Source organism: Muntiacus reevesi, chromosome 11, assembly GCF_963930625.1.
Source record: "Muntiacus reevesi chromosome 11, mMunRee1.1, whole genome shotgun sequence".
NCBI classification, from domain to species: Eukaryota; Metazoa; Chordata; class Mammalia; order Artiodactyla; family Cervidae; genus Muntiacus; species Muntiacus reevesi.
Genome location: NC_089259.1, coordinates 29,882,176 through 29,900,195, shown reverse-complemented (window position 1 = coordinate 29,900,195; position 18,020 = coordinate 29,882,176). Strand labels below are relative to the sequence as shown.

Here is an 18,020-nt window from a genome sequence, read left to right as displayed (position 1 = left end):
ATGGCAGAAGAAAGAGTGAGCCAAAGAAGTCACCTTTTGTTGGTTCTTTGGGGGCAGAGCTGTGGAGTAGAGGGAGCCAACAAAATGCTTCTGATGAAAATTAAATCCTGGTTCAGTTCAGTTCACTTCAGTCGCTCAGTCGTGTTCAACTCTTTGCTACCCCATGGAATGCAGCATATCAGGCCTTCCTGTCCATCACCAACTCCTGGAGTTTACTCAAACTCATATCCATCGAGTCAGTGGTGCCATCCAACCATCTCATCCTCTGTTATCCCCTTCTCCTCCTGCCCTCAATCTTTCCCAGCATCAGTATCTTTTCAAATGAGTCAGGTGGCCAAAGTATTGTAGTTTCAGCTTCAACATCAGTCCTTCAGGATATTCAGGACTGATTTCCTTTAGGATGGACTGGTTAGATCTCCTTGCAGTTCAAGGGACTCTCAAGAGTCTTCTCCAACACCACAGCTCAAAAGCATTAATTCTTCTGTGCTTAGCCTTCTTTGTAGTCAAACTTTCACATCCATACATGACCACTGGAAAAACCATAGCCTTGACTAGATGGACCTTTGTTGGCAAAGTAATGTTTCTGGTGAAGTGAAGTGAAGTGAAGTCGCTCAGTCGTGTCCAACTCTTTGTGACCCCATGGACTGTAGCCTACCAGGCTCCTCAGTCCATGGAATTTTCCAGGCAAGAGTATTGGAGTGGGTTGCCATTTCCTTCTTCTGCTAGTCAGTGTTAATTTAACACAGCACCTTTGGCCCCACCTCTTTCTTGGGCTGTTCTGATAATGTGTTTTCAGTGAGCTAACTTTCCTTACACCCTCCCTCCCTCCCCAAAGGACACAGTTTGTTTGTTAAGATTCCTGGAAAGTTTGTAATGAAGCTCTCCTTGTCCTCATCCTACCGGAACCTTTATACTTGCATGCACAACTCCTCAGTAACAAAGTGTCCTCACCTGCCTCAACTTAGCATCTTCCACTGCCCACCCCCCCAGCATCCAGTAAGGATGTGGCAAGAGCTCGGTCACTAGTGTCATCAGAGGCGTCTCCCTGCCTGGGTCTCACGGGGACACTGGTGAGATGACACACCTCTCCAGGTCAGAGGGGCAACTGTCGTGCTGACAGAGATCCTTCTCCCAAGGCACGCTCATGGGTGGGGATACAGTCTCTGCTTCCTTCTTCAGATCAAAGTGTCCAAGAAAACAGGGTTTCTCTTTTACATACAAGAGTGTCAGGTGGACCCTGAAATTGGATACGGGAAGCACGCTAGCAGATGCCTTCCCCAGATTTGTAAAAATTGGTGTGTCCGGATTAGCGGTTTATTCCTTGCTTTTGTAGGGTAAAAAACGAACCCCTTTTCTTCTACATCACCATCTTTTGTCTCCTGTGAAAAGGGTCCTGAGCCTGAGACAGGTAACGAGCATCTTTGTCTTGGGTACCTGTCTGCAGACTCCTGCTTGTCTGGGGCAGGCAGCATCCTTTTCATCCCCACACCTCCAGCCCCCACGCATTCCCTTCTTTGTCAGCACAAAACACTTCCCATCTTCCAATGGGAAAGTGCCCTGTCGGGTTGAGGACTTTGTCTTGACCTATGAGAACGGGCTCGTTCTCACTTGACTTCCTTCAGATTTTTCATTTATTCTCTTGGAAGCTGACTGTTGCCTCGTAAAACAGCCTGAAGCTCTTACAGGCTCTTTAATTGTCTGATACATCGCAGTCCTCTGGCGGACCCACAATTCCAGTGTCAGGGGAGCCCTGCCACGCTGGACTTGATCTCGCTTGGTCCTTCTTTTCCCTTAAAATTCTCCTTGGTGCTACCTGAATGCCATTAGCTAGCTTGAAAAAGTTCTGGGTCATTGTTACGGCATGGAATACTATTGGCATCTCCTCTGAGAGGGACTGGTTAGGGTCCCTGGACATGGGGGATGGTTGGAGGAGAGGAGGGCAGCCTGGAGCTGAGCCCTTCTTGGCATCTGGACTGGTCTTCCAGGAGGCAGAAGCAGCCCAGGCTCGAGCCATTCACCAGATTTCATATATCCTGTGCACTTTCCCATGGTAGGTAATTCTGACTTTATCTTCCAATGGGAAGATCCCCTATTTGACATCATCTCAACTTCTGTGATAAATACATAGGAGCTGAATTTTCTCCCAGGTTTGGTGAGGAATCACTATCAAAACAAGTTTCTTTAGTTCTGGATTCCAGGAATTTCAATGGTAGCAACACTCTGGACCCAAGCCCCAGCCCTGTCTGTCTCTCAGATGCTATCAATTCCAGCTTCTCTCACCAGGGCTGCGGGTCATAACCCAGAGGGAAGACGCAGCTGAAATCAGAAGCCGTTTGGTCTGTGTGTTTCTCTATATTTGTAACTCATTATCACTCTCATGTCAAACCAACTTTTCCTCTTCATCCATCCAGACATCATTTTGGTTACTTTCACTTGTCAGAGGCGACTTCAGATTGCTCTCTGTCATCTACTTGGCTTAAGAAACAGACACATCTTGGGCCTCTCTGCTCCCATAGAAGTGGGATGAGGCTTCCTCTGGCCCTTGGAGCCATGCTCGGCACCGAAAAGCCGAGCTGGTCTGTTTGACACACTTACTCTCACCCATCAGAGATACTCGCTTGCATATCAGCTGGATCTTTGCATCTGGTGACTCTGGGAGGGAAGAGAACTATAAGATCTTTAGCAAGGAGCATCTTCTGAAATGGGCTTATCTAAACCCACAGAGCCCTGGGAGGAATTCTGGTTCACAGTCTCCTTTGATGGGCCACCAAGGATCATAGTGGTCCTAGGCCAAGGAATGAAGGAATGGGACAGAAAGCTCTTGCACCCTGTACAGAAGAAGCGTGCTTGCTTGTGACTAATACCTCTGGAAAGCAGTGTGGCCTGAGAATGGCTTACAGTTCTGGGAAAATTATCGCATGTTCCTGCCAAGGTCACCGGGGGCAGGGGGTCTGGGCTGGCTGCCATGTAATTTAGACTTACAGAAGGAACTCATCTGATGTACCACCTGCCCTGAACTACTCTCAATTTAGTTGATCCCCCCACTGTCCCCATCAGCAGCCATTGTTGGCTTTTGTCTGTCTTTCCAGCTTTTTTTTTTTTGCTGATTTTTTTTTAAACTGATTTCCAATTTTCTCCCCCAAGCCAAACAGAACATATTCTTGGGGCCAAGTCTTCTTTCTCATATAGGGAGAAATAAAGGTGGAATCAAGCCCAAGAGAACGAGAAGAAAATCCCTCTGTGCCCTCCCCCTCCCCCCATACAGTCTGCATGTGGGGGAGGGGAGGCTTTGCAGCTGCATTTATAACAAGTGCTCTGCACCAAGTAACAAGCGCCACTGGCTCCGTGATCTCTCTCCCTAGTTCCAAATACTAATGATTCTGGCACACAGTGGGGAGCGGAAAACTTTCAGAAGCCACTGTCTGAGTATCTGGACAGGAGACTTGGAGGCTCCTGTTGTTCTGTAGCTCCTAGACTGAAGAGTAACGTGCATTGTGACCTCTGAGCTGGAGGGACTTGGGGTCTGAAATGGAGGGAAAGCACGTTACCTGGTATTGACAGCATCCCTGTTACCTAGGAAACAACAATCTTCCCTTTCTGTCAGTGGAGCATAAACATGAAAGAGAAGGGTTTTCTTCTCTGTGTTGGCCATTTCAGGCACCCAGGGAAATTCAAAGTATGTAACTTATAGATTTGTGCGGTGGGGCCTTTTGATCCGCAGTTGTGCCAAGCACCAGCTCTTTCACCAAATACCCAGTTTCCCTGCACCTCCCCATTCTGAATTGTGTTCCAGGTCACCACTTCCTAATTTTTTAAAAAAATTTTATTTATTTTTAATTGGAGAATAATCACTTTACAATGTTGTGTTGGCTTCTGCCATACATCAACAAGAAGCAGCCATAGATGTACCCGTGTCCCCTCCTTCTTGAATCTCCCTCCAAGCCCCGACTGCATCCCGCTCCTCTCGGTTGTCACAGGGCACGAGGTTGAGCTCCCTGCGTCCTGCGGGAAGTTCCCACTGGCTGGCTGTTCCATACATGGTAATATATGGATTTCCAGCTGCTCTCAGTTTGCCCCACCCCTTCCTTTCCCTGCAGGGTCCACAAGTCTGTTCTCTGTCTGCAGCTCCACTGCTGCCCTGTAAAGAGGTTCATACGTACCATCCTTCTAGATTCCATATATATGTGTTCATACATGATATTTGGGTTTCCCTGACTCGGATGGTAAAGAATCTGCCCTCAATGCAGGAGACACGGGTTCCATCCTGGGTTGGGAAGATCCCCTGGAGAAGGGAATGGCTTCCCACTCCAGTATTCTTGCCTGGGAAAGCCCATGGACAGAGGAGCCTGGCAGACTAAAGCCCATGGGATCGGGGCTTCCCAGGCAGTGCAAGGGGTAAAGAACCCACCTGCCAATACAGGAGATGTAAGAGACGTGCTTTCAATCCTGGGTGAGGAAGATCCCCTGGAGGAGGACATGGCAACCCACTCCAAAATTCTTGCTTGGAGAATCTCATGGACAGAGGAGCCTAGAGGGCTACAGTCCACAGGGTTGCAAAGAGTTGGACACAACTGAAGTGACTTAGCATATACGATACTTGTTTTTCTCTCTTTGACCTACTTCACTCTGTGTAACAGGCTCTTGGTTCATCCACCTCACTAGAACTGACTCATTCATTCCTTTTAATGGCTCAGTAATATTCCATTGTACGTATGCACCACAACTTCTTTCTCCATTCATCCGACGATGGACTTCTACGTTGCTTCCATGTCTTGGCTATTGTAAATAGTGCTGCGATGAACACTGGGGCACACATTCACCACTTTCTCATCCACAGAAGTTTTGTTATTTAACAGTGCCTACAAGACGCAGCTGAAATTAATTGCTCCCTTCCCCTTCACTTTATCTGCTCTCACGTCCGTGTCCTTCTCCCTTCGAGGGGATGGACTCAAGCATCTTTGCATCCCTACCACTGAGATGGGTGTCAGCTGCTGGTGAAGATGCCTGAAGACTGTTAAAAGAAGGGACAGGTGCTGCCTTGTCCCCTTGACCTGCTGTCTCACCATTCCAGAGAATTCTTTATTTCCATGTCCATCTCCCTTGCTGGTTTTTGAGCAACTAGAGGGTAAAACCCTGCATCTAGTTACTTCTGCTTCCCTCAGAGCACTGTGTTTTGTGGGCAGTGGGTGCTTGGTGCAGGTTTAGGAATCCAGGGAACAAATACATTACCCAGTTTAAGTCTCTCCCGGGCAAACTCCCACTTGCTGGCATCATAAGGGAGCCGATCGCACTGCTCATCCAGGGGAACTTCATCTGGATCCATGATAATTGACAGGTAGTCAGCTTTAATCTCAGAAGATGACTAAGGAATAAAGAGATCTCAGAGTCACCAACCAGGGAACAACTTAAACCCAGAAATGTAATGCAAAATAATACTTGGCATCATCAGCTCCTATTTTGGTTCGTTGGGTTGAAACCACATGGTCAGTAGCAGGATGAGCCCTCTGCATGCACATAGATGCATCACAGGCGAGCATGAAATTTCCATCAAGCCACTCCTTACTCATTTTACAACGTGTTTCTCTGGTACCCTCTTCACTGTCCTGTCTTGGACCAAATGCCCTCAGATTCTGGCAGTGACCTTAATGTTTTTTCTTAAACAGTTATCAAAAACTCCTTGGTGGCTCAGTGGTAGAAAATCCACCTGTCAGTTCAGGAGATGTGGGTTGGTCCCTCGGTGGGGAAGATCCCCTGGAGAAGGGAAGAGCAGCCCACTCCAGTATTCTCGCCTGGGAAATTTCATGAAGAGAGGAGCCTGGTGGGCTACAGTCTGTGGGGTCATCGGACAGGACTTAGCAACTAACCACCACCAAGCAGTGATCACATAATAATCTTCTCTGAAAAAATGCAAAGTATTTTAATAAAATCATTCCAAACAATGACTATAAATAACTTTCCATGGTCATTCTTCAGGAATACGCGTGGTAGATGGGTCAGCAGTGGGTTGTGGCTTTTCTGCATCTGTAAGAAGGGCTAAAGTGGCCAAGTAAACCCAGGATCCCTGGGACAGTGAAGAAGTGCATTTCATATGAAGTGGTTAAAGACACCCAGAAGGCCCCTTGGTTGCTGTAGCAACCTGAAAAAGCTAGGGTGAGATTAGAATAAGATTTACCTGGAGGAATTACAGAAAAAGGGTTCTGAGCTCAGAATTTAAACACCAAACAGTCAGCCCTTCTGAAAGAATAAAGGAATCCACCAGCAAGTAAGCGCCACAAGTTTCCTGGTGACCAAAATTTTGTGAGTCCCTATTCAGATGGACTGGATTCATCTGAACTGTTTGAGTATTTACATTAAAATTCATGTAAAATCCAAGGTTATTCAGCACATTGCAAGTTTATGTATTTAGTATACATAGCTGTGACTCACAGATAGGGAAAAGATGAAAAGAAAAAGGAAAAATGTACAAAAAGAAAAAAGATTTGTCTTCAGTGAGAAATCAAAGTTAAGAAATAGTAAATATTTGCTATAAACAAAATTAAAAAAAAATAGAAGTTGATTATTTCAAAGGCAAAGGGGTGAGACTTACACACAGCTATATTCCAAGTTCTTTTGGCCGCTGGTGTAAGAAGATGTCAGATAAATAAGGTGGCACCTGTCTTCTAGTGATTGTTTTATCTTGGTGATGCAAATGAAGCCCAGAACATACCCTTTATCTCAGATCACATGTAAACGGATTTACATTTAGTGTGTTAGGTTCACATTCATGGGTAATATACCCTGTTCATATTAATTAATTGTAGAATTGACTGCATTTCTATAAGCAGGACAGAAAAGAAGTATGCTTGCCCATAGAGGCTGGGTTTTGATAACTCTTGTCCAGAAGTTACTTACACTTCATTTAAATGAGTTTAGAGCCCTTCCTTTCAGTGCATTTCCCTAAACAGGATCAGAGTTGAGCAGAGAAGACAAACCTCCCCATCCATTCGACTTTACACCCGCCCACATTCTTTGGCCCTGACTCACCCCGTCCTGGACTGTCACAGCTCACCTCATCCATCACTCGCAATCTGCCTCTTTCTCACAAAAATTATCACTGAAATGTGTGACAGATAGCTCAGGGCAGGAAGATTGCCTGGCCTCCACAAAGAGTGGAAAATGGATACAGATAGGGAGCAAGTTTGTCATGAGCTGCGTTTGCCAGCATGGTAGACTCGGGGTGGGGTGGCGCACTTAAAGACACTTGTACGAGGCTGCAGGGCTGGACAGGGGTGTTCTTTCCCACACCAGGGTGCTGGGTGCTCATGAGTGGCATGGAGGGAGGAGCATCATGACTCCAGCTCTCAGCGTGCGTGATAGCCAAGGCCATGAGACACGATCTCCAGTTTTCCAAGAGCCCAGGAAGAGCTGCAGCCCAGTCAGGGACAGCTTGGGTCCTGTGGGAGCTGAGAGAGGTGGGCAGGGGTAGTGACCGAGCCAGGGGAGCAGGCCATGGAAGACAGTCTGCCCACGTGGCACCTGATCCTATGGTTTGTCTCAAGGCGGATGAGAGGAGATACCCAACAGACCTTCAGGAAGGGCTTTGAGACGAGCCTGATGGCAGAATCTTGGTTGACCAATGCTTATTCTTTCAACTGACAAAAACACGGAGCACCCACTGGGTGCTAGGCATGGAAATTGCTTGGTCAGGTGCTTCAGAGCCCAGATGTGGAGGCCTGGGTTTGAATCAGAACCTACATATTACCTTGGGCAAGTTGCTTAACTTTATTAAGCCTAGTTTTCTAGTTTCCTAGTGTCAGTAGTGGTACTTATCTCATAGAGTTGCTATGAATATCATGCAAAATAGCCTATGAAAAGCTGTTCGAGAGGCCTGGTGTATAGTAAGCATGAATAAATATTAGCTTTAGTTGGCCTGTACAGGGTGAGGATGAAAAGAGAAAATACAGTCCTTATCAGTGAGGAATTTACACAGCGGTTAGAGAAATCAGCTGGAGATATGTTTTTGATGCCTTGTTCCTCTTTGCCTTCCCAAACCAATTACTTCTCAAATCCTATAGATATTCTGTCATTGAGATGGTCATTTCTTGCCTTCATCCTTTCTCATTGACATTCAAATTTTCTAACTTTTTAGACATACAGGGGACCTCTTCGACTGAGTCCCAGGGTGCCTTTCCAGTGTTATTTCCACTAAGCTCCAATATGCAAAGTACCCAGACATTTTCCCTAACCTGGAGAGTGGGCCAGAGTGAGGGTGGGCTGTTTTTCTACTGCTTTCCTTCCAGCCGCAACCTTCAAAGTCTGTCTCTAAACGGAGCTCTCTCTGAAGTTTCTCTGCCCGCTCCTCCTTTGAACTCTGCAGTCTTTGTACCGCCCTTGCAGATTTGGCAGGTTCCGCTTTTGTTAGATGTGTTTTCCTATATGATGTACCTCCCCTTTCCAAATCCCGTTGTTTAACTTTTGCTTCCTTCGAAAGCAGTGGCTTTCCTTGTCCTGTCTTAAAGCCAGCCGCTCCACACAGCAAAAGCCTCAGGTTATTTATTCACCGTGCAGGAGGGCCGCCAGTCGACATACCAACACTGGAAAGTATACCTTCCTGGTTTCAAACAGCGAGTCTAAGGTCACACAACCTGAGTTCAAAACTCAGCTGCAACTCTAACTAGCTGAATGACTCTAGACAGGTTATTTTACCTCTCTGAGCCTCAGTTTCCCTCTCCTTAAAATGGGAATAATAATATATTTATATCTTTGTGTTTTTTAAAGGACTGAGATATGACATAAAGAGCTCCCCAAATGTGCCACAAACACTCAGCTCATAAAATGGTGAAAGTAATTTAAAGTGATTTTTAAAAAATAATTAAAGCATAAGAGATGAGGAGCTTATTATGTTACGCAATGATTTTCTAATTCAAAGCTACTTAAAGATAACTGTTTTTTGATATATTTTTCTTCTATATATTACATTTTAATGTATTATCTTTTAACAGCAACCAAAACTAGTCTCTATAAATTAAAAAATTTAAATAAAAATAATCATTCTTAAAAAAAAAAAGACTTGCATGTTAATAAGGACTAATACAGCTCTAGAAATTGAGGAGGTCTCTCCTTGGTACTTTACAAGTCCTGTTGATTTTACCTCCTAAATAACTCTTCAAGTCTAATCCTTTGGGCCAAGCGGCCGTCATTTCTGACTTGGACTGCATTCTTCTATTCACTGGGTTCTTCTCCATTCATTCTTGTCCACTCTGGTCCTTTCTCCTCATACAGTCTGAAATCGTCTTTCCAGACACAGGTCTCTCACACTCACAATCACCTATCTTTGCTTAACCCCACCCCCGGCCCACCTGGCCAAGGCTTCCTCTTCTAAAACACGGAGGAAATTGCTTCCCGCGGGCTACAGGGCCTGCCTGACAGCCTCTCCTCTCCGGCCTCCCCTCGTCCATCGGCCCCACCTCTGCCCCGGTTCTGTCCTCACCGCATCGCCTCTGCCTGCAGACTCCCCCTCCCTTACATGCTATGCAGTCGGCTGACTCTGGTCACGCTTGACGTCTGCCTGTGCTACAGTCAGTCTCTCCCCAGACTACACACAGCAGCCTCTCTGCGCTGTCACCAGACAGCCCTACGCAGGGCCTGGCTTCTGCCCTGAGCGGGCACCTGGGGAATATTTAAGGCATGAATGAACGAATGAGTGCTGGCCCCCCCCCACCGCCCCCCAGTAAACTTCGGAGAAACACAAGCTGTGCTAACAGGCCTAATGATAGGAATCGGATGCCTTGAATTCCAACCTGAGCCTCACACGCTGAAGAACTTAATTTTATCATGGGGCTCAGAGTATGGGACAGCAGACAGAGATAAGACAGAGGTGGGTCTTTATTTTGCCTTTTCCTTTTTGTCTCTTAGAAGAGAGTGAGATTAAGAAAATGAATATTTCTCAGATCTGGTGAGGAATTTAAAGACTTCATTTTACACGGAAGATGTTCCTTCTGTGTGTGGGACATAGTCATCTGTTCATTGTTCTAGCTTTTTTTTTTTTTTTTTTGAATACCCCACCTTAGGGTGAGATGTTCGTTTGCTGGATTTTCTTTTCTTTTCTGGCCATCAGGCATACGGGATCTTCGTTCCCTGACCAGGGATGGAACCCTTGCCCCCTGCAGTGGAAGCGTGGAGTCTTAACTACTGGATAAACAGGGAAGTCCTGAGAGACAGTTTAATGATTCATCTGCCATGTTCACCTGTTCAGTGTCTGCTCTGGACATCAGGCATTTGGGGGAGCAGGCATTTTTTGGGGAAATCTAGCATGATGTCACTATACCAGCAGTGCCACTGGGCCTTGTGGCAGATTTTTGCCGAAAGGAACATAGAATTTCATCTGAAATATTCTTACCCTTTTCAGTTTTCGGATAAAAAGTGTTAACAGGAGCCAGAAGAGGGTTGCAGCCACACAGGTGCACGTCAGAGTGATGAGCTCCAGGTTAGACTTGTCCGAGGTCCCTGGAGAGATAAAAACACCAAGAGGGCGCTAAACAGCAGCTCACAACCCCTGGGTCTGTGACTTGACAGAGAAAGGTCAGTGGCCCCCAAGTGCTCCATCACGGCGAACGCAATCAGCTCCCAGCACAGAGCCTCTCACCTTCTGGGTCAGGCAGGGTTCATGCTATTATCGTCATAAACTCGAATGGAAATGAAAAGACTTTCCAGAAATGTTGCTGTGGAGTTTGCCAACAACTCCAGAAATAGTGAGTTAAAAATCAGAGGAGAAATTAAAAATGGGAAAAAAAATTAAGGCAGGAACAAGACCTCATTAAAGTGCTAAATCTGGATGATGTGAAATCTCCCTAATGGGTTTGAGAGGAAATTCTAAAGAAAAAGAAAAAAAAAGACATAAAAAGTCTCCTTGGGGAATCACAAAGTTCTTCAAAGTAGACTTTAAAAATAAAAATAAAGCTCCAGGACTGTCACAATCACCCACTCACTCCTCTTGGAACAGACAGGCCAACCCTCTGGGTCGGACCACTCATGTCTGGGGCGCTCACGTCCGAGGCTCCTCCTCAGGTGGAGCTGAGCCAAGGGACCTGCTGGAGCTGATTCTTCCCCATCACCTTGTTCCTCAGAATTGGAGATGAAAGCTGAGTACTGTTTCTCCATGACCAGAAAGAAAAGACCCAATGTGTCCAAGAGAAGCTTCCAGAAAGGATCCTCCTTGGGATTTAAAGGAATGCCCCAGTGAGCCAGGACCGAGGTTCCCTGCTTCTCGATGCAGGGGACAGTGTCCTGGGAGCTCTAGAGGGATGCCCTTGTCCTTGACCTTCCTTGGTGGTGGTGTAGCCACTAAGTCGTGTCCAACTCTTAGGACCCCATGGACTGTAGCCCACCAGGCTCCTCGGTCCATGGGATTTTCCAGGCAAGAATACTGGAGTGGATTTCCATTTCCTTCTCCAGGGGATCTTCCCAACCCAGGAACCGAACCTGGGTCTCCTGCATTGCAGGCGGATTCTTTACCAACTGAGCTATGAAGGAAGCCCATTAAAGGGAGACAGAGACTTAGTATCAAGTGAGGCCAAGATCAAGTGAAACTTACTCCCTTTGGAAATGGTGAGGCAATTTCCTGGTGGACCAGTGGTTCGATCCCTGGTTGGGGAACTAAAATCCTGCATGCTGTGTTCCATGGCATCTCCTGCCCTGCACCGCGCTCCCCCCACCCCCAAGAAATGGTGATGTGGATGATGGTATTTTCTATTGAGCACTTACTATGCATCAAGTCCTCACACCTGCCTATGAAGCAGGGGGCAAGAATATCCCCATTTCATGGATAAGGGCTTCACCTGGGGGCGGGGACTCTTGGTTTAACTTATTTATTTGACTGTGCCGGGTTTTAGTTGTAGCATCCGGGACTTTTGATCTTCCTTGTGGTATGTGGGATCTTGTTCCCTGACCAGGGATCGAACCAGGGGCCCTTGCACTTTTTGAGCACAGAGTCTGACCACCGGACCACCAGGGAAGTCCCTGGGCTCTTTGTTTTAATTCAGTGAAGACGTATTAAATCCGACTCCAGGCAAGGAGACGGGTAGGCAACTCAGGGAAAGCTGTCGCTACCAGGAGCTCACTTACAACCCAACCAGGAGGCTTAAGGCAAATGGAAAGAAATGAGGTGCAGAGAGTTTGGAGGCTGAGAGAGACGTAACACTTGAAATGGATCTTGACCTGCAGGGGTGAAGGCAAGGGAAGGCACTATAGGCAGAGGGAAGGTGTGAGTGATGACCCAGAATTGGGAAATGGCAGGGCTCTGATGGAGGTGGGGCAAGAGGTGGGACAAGAATTCTGAGCATCCCTGTGGTCTCAACTCAGTGCTGCAGGCAGCTGGAGCCAGTGCAGCTTCTCTGCCCAGAACAGGAGCAAATACACAGGCTAAAAACTGGAGCCTCTTTCCTCTTCTCCATTCAGCCACCATGTACGAACAGTCCCTATGGGCCACGGTCCCCGCCACGGTGTGCCTTCTCATCCGGAGGGGACTCTGGCATTTCCTCTCTTTTCAGCCCACCCCCAGTTCCTGTTTATTCTGCTTCCATGGCTCATGAAATCCTCTCCTCCTGTCCTACCGCAGGATCACCACCTAAGTCAAGGCCCCTGCAGTCCCCCTGAATGACCGCAGCAGCTTCCTAGCCTTGAGCCCCCAGTCTCTCCTCTGCTCGAGCCCACGAGATCTTGCCAAATCACAGATTCCCTCCTGTTGTTCAGTTACTCGGTCATGTCTGACTCTTTGCGATGCTATGGACTGCAGCATGCCAGGCTTCCCTATCCTTCATCATCTCCCAGAGTTTGCTCAAAATCATGTCCATTGAGTTGGTGATATCCCCCAACCGTCTCATCCTCAGCCGCCCCCTTCTCCTCCTGCCCTCAGTCTTTCCCAGCATCAGGGTCTTTTCCAGTGAGTCAGTTCTTTCCATCAGGTGGCCAAAGTATTGGAGCTTCAGCATCAGTCCTTCCGATGAGTATTCAGGGTTGATTTCCTTTAGGATTGACTGGTTTGAACTCCTTGCTGTCTAAGGGACTCTCAAGAGTCTTCTCCATACCACAATTCAAAAATATTAATTCTTGAGTACTCAGCCTTCTTTATGGTCCAACTCTCACATCTGTACATGACTGCTGGAAAAACCATAGCTTTGACTATATGGACCTTTGTCAACAAGGTGATGGGGCTCCTTAAATTCCATCACTGCTGCCTACCCCCAGCACTGTCATGAGAGAAACCCAAGCTCTTACATTCTGTCTGCCCAACCTCATCTGTTTCTTCAGCCTCATCTCCTGCAGCCCAACCATCCCCCCACATACTCTATATCAAAATACTTGTAGTTTCATAACCAGTAGTTTCATAGACCAGCCCTTCCACCTCTGTGCTGCTGCCTTTACTGTTTCTCTACCAGGGTATCAACTTCCCAGGGGTGAGGTCACACCTTACTCACTCTCATTGTCCCCACACACCATTGGGTGGATAAGTCATACTTTGATTTGTCTCCAGAGAGTGTCATGAAGCTTTCAAAGGGCTTAGGCCAAATTCACGTTCTCTTATATTCACCCAAAAAGCATATAAAACATCACCTGAGTCCCAGGCTCTGCTCTGGGGGCTGGAATGTGGTGGTAAATGAAGGGGCATGGAAAGGAGCTCATGGTCTGGTGTTCAGGTATGAACTGACATGTGTGTTCAGAGCTCTGAGTGAAGCAGCAGAAGGTGGTTCTCATTCACAGTGATGCCTCCGGTGCAGAGGACACTGTCTGGCACATGGTAGGCAGGCATCCTGAAAGTGTTGGTTGAATGAATGAGTGAACTTGGCTTCATTTGCTGCTCTGGCAGCTTGTGGTTATTCGTCCCTGAACCTCATGAGATCGACTGAGAAATTTCCAGGCATGACCCCCTCTTCTCTCAGTATGGGTCCTCTCAGTGGGAAGACAGTAAGTGCAAGTGAATGAGTTTGGGTTTTCTTGGGTTCCCCAGGTGGCACTAGTGGTAAAAAATCCACCTGCAATGCCGGAGAGGCAGAGACACAGGTTCAATCCCTGGGTCTGGAAGATCTCCTAGATAAGGAAATGGCAACCCACTCCAGTATTCTTGCCTAGAGAATCCCACGGACAGAGGAGTCTGGTGGGTTGCAGTTCAGGGGGTCACAAAGAGTTGGACACGACTGAACAACAGAGCATGTATGAGCCCCTGAGGTGAGAGATTTAATGTTTCCTCACAGTATTCACACACACACTCTTGTGTCTTTGCTTATGCTGCAGATATGTTTTGTGAAACCAAAAACCAGACTGGGACCTGCTCGGGGCACAGCGGCTTTTGGCTGCTGGAGGAGCCGAGAACATCTTGGGACTGGGCAAGGTCTGCATACAGTCTCTGCAAGGACTGACCTGGAGAGACCCCGCCCATGGTGGGAACTTTCCCACAGCATTCCCAGGGGCAGGAAGTTGACCCCCGAAGTAATTCCACAGTCCTTACTCAGGCAGATTCCTTGCAGTGGGACTGAAGATGTCCGGGTGCACTTAGGCATTTAAGGAATCAGCTCATTAAAAACATCTTCGATGAACACTGGTTAGAAGGGAAAGATCTATTTTAATACTCTGTTACTGTTTTTTGAAAACTGAATTCATTTTGTGAGACGTGGTATCCGGGCTCTGCCTCTGTCTTGCCCGGTAACCTGATTTCCACCTTCACTTGGAAAGTAACCATGAGGGTTGTCCGCTGTAGGTTGACCTAATTCAGCAGCATCTCTTCCCATCCACTGTCGGCTGTGTTTTCAGGGGTCAGACATCCACACACTGGCCTGCCTTGGACCCAGCTTCGCCTCGCTGGTGTCGGCTGATGAACTTGGTGCATGAAAGAGCCCAGCTGTACACGGCAGGCGTAGGAGGCGGGGGAACACGGGTGGATTTGACAATAACGGGACTTGGCACTGGATCTCAGGGTCATCCGTCCTGTCTGATGGGTGTGAGAGGGCCGTGTGGACGTGGTTCGAGGGTGTTTTTATATGGGATGATGACAAGAAGGTGGCCGATCCAAAGAGGTCAGGTATTTTTACCTCTTATTTCAGATTGCAGACGGGGCTGCCCAGAACGTGCCATGTCAGTTACCTCCCCGGGCTTCCTCCCGTCCCTGCTGGGGTAGGAAGGGCAGGAGGGGGTAGGGCTGAGTTCTGAAGGTGGCATGTCTTGTCTAGAGCCTGCAGAGCTTGGCTGTGTCCTGCCGTCCTGCCCTGAGCCTTTCTGACGGTGGTGGGCAGCGCTGTCTGCATGGGACCTGGGCTGTGTGACATGGCAGCATCACCCTGGCCGGGACACGTGACTCTTTGTGGCCCCAGACTGCCTGAGTGAACGGGCGGCAGAAACAGGCAGCTCAGCTCATGCGGTGTACCTGGGTGGTGCCTCCCAAGAAGTGAGGGCAACTCCCCAGCAAGAGGCCAGGGCCCCGGCCCCAGGCCTGCCTTGACTGCAGAGAAGGAAGTCTTTCTCTGACCCGGCACACAGCTGTGAGTGTGACCGGGGACTCTGTGCCAGCCCCATCCCTAAAGTGTGGACGTGGCAACAGCGCCCCACCTCACAGGGGAGATGGATAAAACTAGGTGTCATTTTGTAGGCTTCACTCTCCTTTCCTTTTAAAAAATCCTCTTATTACTTTTTATTTATTTTTTATTTTTGGCCCTGCTATGTGGCATGCACACTTCCCTGGTAGCTCAGACGGTAAAGAATCTGCCTGATACGGGAGACACAGGTTTGATCCCAGGGTGGAGAAGATTCCCTGGAGAAGAGAATGGCTACCCACTCCAGTATTCTTGCCTTGACACACACACACACACACACACACACACACTTCTTGCCTTCACACACACACACCCACACCCACACACTGCAGAATGGTAGTTCCCTGACCAGGGATGAAACCCATGCCCCCTGCATTGGAGTACACAGTCTTAACCACTAAACCACCAGGGAAGTCCTCCTCTTATTACTTTTTGGACTTCAACTGCAACATAATTTTTTTTTTCATCCAAACATATTGTGTAAAACACAATTTGCTTTTCCTTCTAAAACTAATCAGACTTTGACCCAAGTACTGACCATTTTCTGTAAACCACTGAGTTACTTTCCCTGAGAAACTGACCTGACACCCAGTATGGCTTAGGAGTTATTCTCTGGTTCTGGTGTTGTTCTAATTTGAGGGAACCCCGTTTATGTGGGTTTATTGCCCATTATGCTATTGGGACATCAAGAGAAGGGTGTTTCTTGTTCACTCTGCATCTTAAGCACTGGCCTAGTGAAAGACTCAATAAATGTTTATATATGGATAAAAAGAAAATCAATCAATACACCTGAACCTGGCTGCCCATGGGAGTAAATTAAGCAAGGCTAGCTCCTTTGACCTACAAATTAGTAACCAGTAATCCAGTTATCCTTATTGTATAATTTCTCTAAGGCTGATTGGACATTTAGATTGACTGTCATACTGATTATGAGGGCTTCCCTGGTAGCACAACACGAGAGAATCCACCTGCCAGTGCAGGAGAAGCAGGAGACGTGGTTCCATCCCTGGGTTGGGAAGATCCCTGGAGGGGGGCATGGCAACCCACTCCGGTATTCTTGCCTGGAGAATCCCACGGACAGAGGAGCCTGGTGAGCTTCAGTCCATGGGGTCGCAGAGTCAGACATGACTGAAGCAACTGAACACACACACACGCTTACTTTAGGTATACATACGAATTATGAAGCCTTATATGTATACTATGTAGTTTGGTACACAGACACCAACTTGGAAAGTGAGGTATGGACATACTGTATTTGGATTAAATTTGCAGTACATTTCAAGAGGAACTTTAGGTAAAAATACTTAAAATTGCTATTCTATCAGTTCTGTAACACATTTTTATCACAGTAAGTTAAAGCCTTAGGTCAAATAGGAATTTTGTGGCCTGGAACACCATTTGTGTGACTCACTGGCTAAGTCTAGAAAAAGTATAATACAGCAAGTTTTGTCGAAATGGAATTCACTTTATCATTTTAACAAAAAAGCATGCATGCTAAGTTGCTTCAGTTGTGTCCAACTCTGTGTGACCCTCTGGACAGTAGCTTACCATTCTCCTCATATATTTGAGAAGTTTTTATCATATGCCATATGCACTGTTAAGTTTGTTAATCCTTCCAGCAACCCTATATGGTTGGCATGCCATAATTCACACCCATTTTGCCGATGAGTAAACTGAGGCTCCAGGAGGCACGTCATCTGTCTAGGGTTGCATGGCTCATGGGTAGGGATGCACCTGACTTCAGATCAGGGCCTCTTCCCCACCAGGTGCAGGGGCAGGCGAGCAGAGTGATTAAACAGGGATCCAGTTCTCAGCGCCACCACTTCCCAGCTTCATAACCCTAGACAGAGCCCTCATCCTCTCGGGGCCTCAGATTCTCACTTGTAAGAAAAAAATCCCTCCTTGGATTGTTGCAAAAGCGAAGAAGACTGATGCATATTATGTGCTTAAAATGGTGCACTGCACGGTCAACAAGCGTGAGATGTTCTAACTGAATTCCAGCACCATTTTTTGCATTCTCGAGCAAGGCCAACTCTATGTCACTGTTTAGGTTTCAGTACAAAGGCACGCACAGCCCGCCCCCAGCCCTCCCGGGTGAAATCAGGGAGCTGCCAGCTCAACTCTCTCTCCCCTCTCCTGGGGAACCCATGAGAGGAGGGACAGTTCTCACCAACATCTCCACGTGGATTAGTTTATCATATTTACCACATGTGAATTAGTTTATCTCCTAGTGCGAGGAGAGCCAGGGCAGAGAGTTGTGTCAGAGGTCAGAGGAGGCTCAGAAGGATGGAGGGGAGAGGCTGGTCCCTAAGATGATTCTGTTCCAAGCTTTTCATTCTCTTTACACTTGGGACTTGGTTAAGGAACATAGCGTATCCTTCTTGCCGTGTGCATCCTTTCCTGAAACGTGTCACTGTGAGGTTATTGTGGCACAAAATTCACAAACCACACCTGTTTGCA

General features: G+C 47.4%; 1 protein-coding gene across 1 annotated transcript in view; it reads right to left on the bottom strand.

Annotated features, from left to right (window-relative positions):
* The window catches only part of FLT1 (fms related receptor tyrosine kinase 1), a 198,930-nt gene that overhangs the window by 34,702 nt on the left and 146,208 nt on the right, over nt 1-18,020 (bottom strand). Inside the window, exons 16-17 of the mRNA XM_065901622.1 lie at nt 10,379-10,485; nt 5,230-5,362 (exon numbers count right to left, since the gene is read on the bottom strand). Coding sequence (XP_065757694.1) covers nt 5,230-5,362; nt 10,379-10,485 — 240 coding nt within the window. The remainder of the gene's footprint in view (nt 1-5,229; nt 5,363-10,378; nt 10,486-18,020) is intronic.